The sequence below is a fragment of the Musca vetustissima genome, unplaced genomic scaffold (genome assembly GCF_032173495.1).
Source record: "Musca vetustissima isolate MV318-11 ecotype Yass unplaced genomic scaffold, APGP_CSIRO_Mvet_v1 utg22410, whole genome shotgun sequence".
Lineage (NCBI taxonomy): Eukaryota > Metazoa > Arthropoda > Insecta > Diptera > Muscidae > Musca > Musca vetustissima.
In genome coordinates this window covers 94,922-103,765 of record NW_026874546.1, presented here as the reverse complement: position 1 = coordinate 103,765, position 8,844 = coordinate 94,922, and the positions used below count along the sequence as shown (strand labels likewise).

Below are 8,844 nucleotides of genomic sequence, written 5' to 3'. Positions count from 1 at the left end.
AAAATCTTTTATTTAAATTGATATTTGAAAGGTTGCAATTACAATCAGTAAGATATGAGATATACTTTTATGTTATGTTAACCTTTTTACGTTTTTATTCTTCAATATTTTCTTTGTGTGCTATTCCGAAGGGATGTGTGGGTCTATGTCATTACCCATAAACGTATTGGAGATGGGACTTAACGGTGCACTCCTTCGAAATTTTTTTGAAAATTTGTATATCTCATATGAAGCGAAACAAATATTCAGTAGAATCGAAACATTGCACAACGTAATATCAAACGACTTAAATGTCTGCTTTGATCCAAACTTTGCGAAACCTAGGTCATGTCCGAAGTTCAAAACCATCGTTCCACTCTCTTTGGTACCTCCTAGTAAACCAGTAATGGAAGTTCAACAGTCGGATGGGACCGACTATTTGATACCACCCTTCACCACTTTGAGTACATACAAGAGATGCTCATATGTACAATATCATTTAGATAGAATAGACATACCATCTTTGGAGGACCATTGAAATGGAATCGGACGAAAGTAACTGCATGAAGTAGGTAGATATTTGAACTAAATTTAAACAACCCATACACATACCAATCAGAAATTTAAAAAAAAATTGTAAAATATCTATATATAAATGGTCGAATTTGAGCAACCGGACGAATTTGAGCAACCACCATTTGCTATGCTGCAACACAGTGTGCTATCCAAAATGTATATCGACACAAAATCCAATACAAAATTTGACATGCATCAATCTTGGCCTAATTCAATACTCTGTGCTACATTTTGTCTCAATCGGACAAACATTGAAACAGAATGGTGCACCATTTACATAAAATCAAACGAAACTATATATGGGAGCTATATCTAAATCCGAACCGATTCCAGCAAAACTTTGCATACACCAATCTAGACCTAATTCAGTACACTGTGCAAAATTTTGTCTCAATCGGACAAATATTGGCAGTACGGTGCTCCATTCACATAAAATCGGACGAAACTATATATGGGAGCTATATCTAAATACGAACCGATTTCAAAAAAAACTTGGTATATGTTAATAGAGACCTAATTCAGTACTATGTGCAAAATTTTGTCTCAATCGGACCAATGTTGGGAGTTTGGTGCACCATTTACATAAAATCGGACGAAACTATATATGGGAGCTATATATAAATCTGAAGCGATTTTCTCCAAATTCAATAGGGTTCGTCCATGGGCCAAATAAGTGACATGTGCCAAATTTCATCCAAAACGGATAATAAATGCGACCTGTACTTTATTCACAAAATGCGTGGACAGATGACGGTCATGCGTAAATCGACTCAGAAAATGATTCTATGCAAATTCTCAAAAGGAACCAAAAGTCTATCTCGATTTCTTTTGCCTGTTACAAACCTATGCACAAAGACATAAACCCTGTACCACAGTGTGGTGACCCTGCAGTTTTAAAAGTAGAAATTGCTTAAAAATCGTTATGTATTACGCTAACGAAAAATGGACTGGTTACTCCTGACGCCATCAGTTATGCAGGAGTTCGCATATCGACTCTTTTACGATACACATTCTGACTGGCGAAATCATTAATGAGAAGGATCATTTCTACAAAAGCAACATTGTTTTCCAGGGCAAAACAGGTTTCACCGTTATTCCGAAGAAAATGCAGAAGGAAAAAAAATTTTTACTTAATTTTGAGTATTTTATTTTTTCGTTGGTGATAGTCTCAATTTATAGTTCGTGGAGGTAAGTGCGTCGCATTTTTTTAGCGATTAACACCACTAAAGCCCTCAAATGAAACATGTTTATGTAAGTATTTAGTATTCCATTTATAATATAATTTTAATATTTAATAGAATTGTTTTAGGTAGCATTTTTCAACTCCATACTGCAACCATTTGGTCATGGCCTACAATACTGATGGGTTTCAGGCAAACTATTTTCAAAGGACTGGAAAATATATAAATATTACTAATAGGTAATATTTTAAAATATTATAATTTCTTTTGATTCGGACTTTTTTTTTACTTTATCTCTTTTCAGAATCCAGACCTGAAATACAAAAGACCCTCTGAAGAGCAGCTAAGAAGTTCCAAGGATCCAAGTAAGGGTGAAAAAAAAGAAAAATCCGTCTCCAAAAGGCTTTTTTTCCATAATAAGTTTTATTTATTTTATTGTTTTAAATAAATTTCCAAAAAAATAAATAAAAAAGTCTTTTTATTAGGGAAATAGCATTAGTGTAATAACTGGTACAGATAGACTAGATAAGTAGCACACTACATGTTATTGGCGAAATCTTTAGTGAAAGGTAATGCAGAAGGTAGAAATTGACTACCGGCAATGTCATCCCCATGTTAAATTCGTTAGTCAAACGCATTGGTGGTAGTTTGGCGAGTAATGCATGGTAATTCTGCGTAACTAATCATTTCGTTAGTTATTCGTTAGCTACACTAACTGCAGGGGAAGGGTATAAAAATTGCCAACATTTGTATAGTAGTTGTAGATTCTGGCATATTTATAGAAAGAAATATTCAAAAATATTGCATACTTTTAGGAGTTAAATGTAGACGAAATGTAATCACAAGTATATTATGGTGTGCATGGCACAATTAATAGGTAGTCCATTTAGCGCAGCTGATGTCTCGATTAACTGTCATGGTGGGTAATTTCTACTTGAATTCGATGTGCAATGTGAACATTTTAAAGTGATCATTATATGTGATCATTTTAAAGTCGGACGGATCCCTTATAAGGTCCCCATAACATGGAGACCTTAACATGGATTTGCCATAACATGGATCTACGTTGAAAATTATCCGCCATGAGGTTTGTTTATCTTCTGAACAAAAATAAATAAATATGTACTTAATTGCGGACATATATGTTGGAAAATTCGGAAAGAACTTTCAATAACCAAAAAAATGAGCGGAAAATTTTTGATATTGGAATAATCATATCGCTTGATAACATGATACTAGTTCCTTAAAAATATCTGAAATCGAGGGGACGTTTTACATAGGGGCTAAGCCAAAAACTGAACATATTTTGAAACTTGGCTTCAAATGTGTATTTTAACTTCAAGAACATGGAATGACATATTAACATGTTGGCAACATTTTTCTTCTCCGGATTTCAAAGCTGATGTTATTAGTTTTGCTAATGGTGGTACCGACGTATATACACAAATTTACTACCTCGAAGCTGTAGTTTCCAATTTCCACGGTTGGTCCGAGTCTACTGGACGTCTTACGCTTTGATACCATCACCTTTTCCAGTCGAATGTTAAAAAGGCCAAACGACAAACTATCACCTTGTCTGAATTCTCGTTCCTTATTGAAAGGCTCCGAGAGGTAATTTTCGACTTTAACTGCTGACTTTGTGCCAGTTAAAGTTATCCTCTATAGCCGTATTAATTTTGCAGGAATGCCTAACGCAGACATGGATTTAAACACTTCTTAGCGGATTGGGCAGTCGAATGCAGCCTTGTAGTCCAGGAATAGGTATATGTCGATGTATTTTTCGTGGGTCTTTTCGTTGTCGTTGCTTGGCATCTATCATCCCCTACGTCACCGAAATACTCTCTCAAGTGGACTTTTGCGAACAGCACCCAGTAACATTTTGTACAAATTATTGAGTAAGCGAACATACCTATTATTACAAACGAGAAACAATGATCATGTCACTGACCTGCACAAATATCTGGATTGTGTTACAACCGCAACAAAAGCATTACACTTTCCCCTCGTAAAATATCGCGGCGTATTAATTTATTTATTTACAGGTTGCTTATCTAGAATGACTATGACATAATTTCCTTCCCCATAGTTCATTCATCGTCTTTGTGGGGGTGATTGGGGTCCAGAACAAGAATTTCACGAAAATAAAAAATCAATAATAAAAAGAATGTCAATGTACAGCAAGCAATATTCAAGGGTTTGTTCGACATCGACCTAAAACCAAAATGTTACGAAATTTGTAAGGTTTCCGAGGGACACCAAATGGCAAAAACAAAAAAACACAGGTAAATATTTGGTATGTTATTCACATTTCAGTACTGGAAGTTGACTCAATCACATAAAACGTAACAAGTATTCTTAAAAAAATTATAAAAAAAATGAACTTACTTCGGTTATTACTGATTTTTACCGCCTTCATTACTTCGGCTACGGCATTAAGTTTTATTGTCACCTCGAAAATCTATATGGATGTAAAACATCATAAGAAACCGTTGGGACGTATAATATTCGGTTTATTTGGCAAGCGTGCTCCAAAGGCTACAACAAATTTCCGTCATATTTGCACAAGGGGAATTAATGGCACCACTTATGTTGGTTCGGAATTTCATCGAGTCATTAATCGTTTCATTATTCAGGGTGGTGATATTGTAAATCATGATGGCACCGGTTCCATTAGTATTTATGGTGATTATTTCGAAGACGAAGCATTGGATATTGAACATTTGAGACCTGGCTATTTGGGTATGGCAAATCGTGGTCCCGATACAAATGGTTGTCAATTTTATGTTACCACAGTGGCGGCTCGTTGGTTGGATGGTAAACATACGGTGTTTGGAAAGGTGTTGGAGGGTATGGATGTTGTGCATGCCATTGATGATGTAAGTTTAATCGATATGATTAATCTTCAATGATTTCATTGAATTTTGTAGAATAATGTTTCAGAAATAATTTTTATTTTAAAATGAGTTTATGATGTAACGAATTTATGAACATTTAACATAAAATCAGATTCAAAACAAGCTATATTGATTTTGGTATCATATATCGATATAGCATCGATAGTGGATCCTTGACAAGAAGCCCGACTAAATTAAATGCATATGTGATCTATATCCGTGCAAAATCACTTCAATCCGAACAATAGGTTTTTGGTGTACAATTTGCATGAAACTAGAACATACTTTTGGACGTTAATAGTTCCGTTCCAGAACCTGTAAATTTCCACGAAAAAAAATGATAATTAGGAATGCCAACTTCTGATTGGCTGTTGTGTTGATTTTGAAGTATAGCCATCTTATTTTGATATTTTAACTAGTTTTCCGCTCTAGAACTTTTGGGTTTTTTTCTTTGAGGCCGATATAATTTGATGATACTATTGAAAAAGTCCTGGAACAAATAAAATGTTCGAACAAAATGAAAAAAAAAAAAAAACAGCAAGGAAAGTTCAAAAGCCGGACGGGCCGACTATATGATACCCTTCACCACTTCCGGTACATACAAGAGATGCTCATATGTACAATATCCATTAGATATAATAGACATAGAATTTTTGGAGGATCATTGAAATGGAATCGGACGAAATTAACTGCGTGATGTTATAGATACTTGTACTAAATTAAAACAACCCATACCAATCTGACATTTATGAAAAATTTGATGTCAATCTGCAGTGATTGCAATACGAATGTCAACATGTATTAACTTCAATACGCTATGCAAAAGTACGGGGCACCATTTATATAAAATCGGAGGAAACTATATATGGAAGCTATATCTAAATCTGAACCGATTCCAATAAAATATCGCATACATAAATTTGGACATAATTCAGTTCGCATTGCAAAACTTAGTGCCAATCGGCCTAAATTTAACTCTTTGGAGTTCCATTTACATAAAATCGGACGAAACTATATATATGGGCAATATTGCCAATTTTTTAACATAGCTGAAGCGGAGGTTCACCCCTTTATAACTCGGGAATTACTTAAGTGTATGAAAAAAAGTGAATAGTTTTGGGTTAATTGATCTGTCGTTGCAAACTGCTTATGATATCGACCTCCAAACTTTATTTTGGTGGAAGCTGTGTCTACTTTAATGTAAAAAAATGTGTAAAAACAGGTTGAGGCGAACCAGTTTTTTTATGTTTTCTATCGATTTGTGATTAAGCCACTCATTTCACTGTCTTCGTGTCAAAGTAAAACTAGAAGCCAACAAAATGGGGACTACGCCCCTTATGTATCATTTTTCAAAATTTTAACTGCATTTACCTTTAATTGATCCTGATATTTTGAAGCTCGATTTTGAGTGTTTTTTGCATTTTACTTCTAGCTTTAATACGCAAAAAGAAATTCTAAAAATCGTTTATAAGAGTATTCTAGTCGCGAATCTGAGTAATTTGATATATATTTTGGGTATGTAGTATGCACAGCTTCAAAGTTATACTCATCCGAAGGTGAAAATTTTATGCGATCAAATTTTTAAAAAACATATTTTTCGGGCCAAATTTTTAGATCTGTCAACTTAATGATATGGGTACCCGCGTTCAATAAGGTTTTTTACGTTTCGGATGATATCAAATCTTCTTCGTGAAAATCCATCTACTAGAACGGCGGGAACTGGCCTTCCAAAAACACGAAATTTGGCAAAAAATGTTTTTGAAAATATCGCGGATTTAATTGCGTTTTCTGTGGATCATTTCCGCTTCAATAAATGACCTTATACGGATTTTGATCTTTTTCGAAAAGAGAACTTTAAAAACTTCAGCCGAAAGAGAGATGTACCCAATTTATCTCAAAAATAGTGTGAGCTGGCACATCCATGGTTCTTAATGGACCACATTGAAATCGGTATAGATCAATGTATTTTTTTAGGGTGCACACCGAAATCGGATGCACGTTAATGGCATATGGAGTTTTCGGAAATTATTCACGTTTTACGATTTTTGGGTACTTCAATGCAACGTGTGGCACATCTTAGCCGTCAAATGAAATTTCGCAAAATATACATGGATTGGGAGATAAACTTCAGTACTTCTTTGAAACCGGATGCGCATCAAATGATTTTGATAATTACGCGATTTAGACGCAATTTAAAATGTATATTTCATAATATAGTTTTATTTTAAGATTTATTTATTCTTACAGAACCTCAAGATTTATCGGAAGGGTCTTGGTACAATCCGCAAGGTGTATACTTATACACATGAAGTGATTATTTTCATATATGGTAATTTTTCGGCGAAATTCGGGTAAAATAGAAGAATAACCCCAACATTTTTTTTGAAATTCCTTGTATAAAATTAAAAAATAAATATGATGATATTATTTCTTCGAACCAAAAACAAATATTTTTCCTCAATATCTGGTTTTGTTGTCGCTGTGATTTACAAACCGCTACACGGACTTGCGTGATTTTGATATCATTTGATTCATCATGGTGTTTAGATTATGTAGATATTTTTAAATTAATTTTTAGGTGTGTGTGTCATTAATATAATGAAAATATTTATGTAATCTCCTATATTTTTCTCATATTTCGCGAAGATGTGCAACTTTATCGTGATTATTATAATATATTCATATTCTTATTTTACGGAGGAAGATCTATATCAATGTTTTTGGTCAATATAATAAATGGCGTAATTTTAAGATTTTTTTCTTATGCCCAAAATTAAAACCTCGATAACTTTTGCGCGCATCAACCAAAAATTTGATCGCGAACGGTTTTGGAGTCAGAACATTTTTCTCTATATGTGTACCAAAAATCATTGATGTGCCACAAAAACAAAAAAGCTGATTTTTTGATTGGCAATATTGCCTGATTGCGAATATTGCCATGTATATCTGAGCCGATTTGAACAAAACTTCGCATACATGTATAAAATGTTGTCTCAATCGAACCAATATTGCGATATGTTCAGCAAACGAGCCATTTTTCGGCCACTGCGACGCAAGTTTCGATCAAGTCGCTTCTTTACTTTTTAAACCATTTCTGCTGATTTTGCTGTTTTCTTCCGTCTACTTCCTTGATGTCGGGCTACGCTACCAGTATCACAGTAACAAGCGATGGTACAAGACACAAAAAATTTATTCACATTTAAATGTGAATAAATTTCATCACGAATAACTTCTTTTCTTGAAAATTCTCACAAAAATGCTTTTGTACGCTTGATAACAATATAATGAGCTATCACTGTAATAATTTTAACAGCTGTCGGACGAGGGGCTTAGAAATGACAGCAGTCTGAAGTTGGTTGCAGTTTTTTCATCTCACTCTGTATGGAGATGGAAGCCCTTGTATATTAATAACCAGAAGAACAAATTATTGCTTGTTAGTTTTTAAGATCAAATGTCTTCAGTAGAATGAGGAATATTTTCGTATTCCCCCTTCTATATCGAGTCCTTGTGAGTTTTTTGTCCTTATATCCTTGAACCATGATATTACGACCATAAGACATACTTTACAAAAAAATCACTCATAAGATATTAGATTGGGTCCCAAAAGACAAGAAATCAATGTTCCATTGTTTTCATAGTACTTTCCCGCCATTTTTGAAGAATTGACATCCAATTTTAACTTATTTCCTAGTTTCCCGTTCCAGTAAAATTTATAATAAGCCGTACTGTGAGCATTAATTTAATTTTAATTTCCTGAATATCTTTTATATTATTTGCAATATTTTATGGTGATTAACCCAATTTCTTCATATCTCCCTCATAACTATATCATATAGAATTTTACTAAAAATACGTGCAATATTTTCAGGTGAAAACAGATAGAGATGATCATCCCATACATCCGGTTATTATAACAAATTGCGGTGAAATACCTATTGAACCATATGAATATTATCCGGATGATTTTAGGTAAGTCCAATATTCTACATTTCTTGAAAAAAAAAGTATTTAAAACAATTTTTAATTTTATTTTCCAGTGTTTGGGGTTGGATCAAATCGGCCGGAATACCAGTTGCCAGTTCTTTTGTTATACTAATAGTTTTTCATTATTTCTTCCGACAGCTAAATATGTATTGTTAAAATACGAAACAAACAACAACAAATGTATAGAAAATAAATCAAATTAATTTATTAAAAATAAAAAAATAAGAAAA

General features: G+C 33.6%; 1 protein-coding gene and 1 long non-coding RNA gene across 2 annotated transcripts; one reads left to right on the top strand and one right to left on the bottom strand.

The window, feature by feature from the left end:
* Positions 1-4,111: 4,111 nt before the first annotated feature.
* LOC133334438 (peptidyl-prolyl cis-trans isomerase, rhodopsin-specific isozyme) lies at positions 4,112-8,770 on the top strand. Its single transcript, XM_061542738.1, has 3 exons — positions 4,112-4,612; positions 8,499-8,599; positions 8,668-8,770. The coding sequence occupies exons 1-3, from the start codon at positions 4,112-4,114 to the stop codon at positions 8,768-8,770; spliced, it is 705 nt and encodes a 234-aa protein (XP_061398722.1).
* On the bottom strand, positions 7,740-8,008 carry LOC133334448 (uncharacterized). Its single transcript, XR_009754495.1, has 2 exons — positions 7,861-8,008; positions 7,740-7,774 (listed from the first exon to the last, which is right to left on the bottom strand). It is a non-coding gene; the product is annotated as an uncharacterized LOC133334448 (long non-coding RNA).
* Positions 8,771-8,844: the final 74 nt, after the last annotated feature.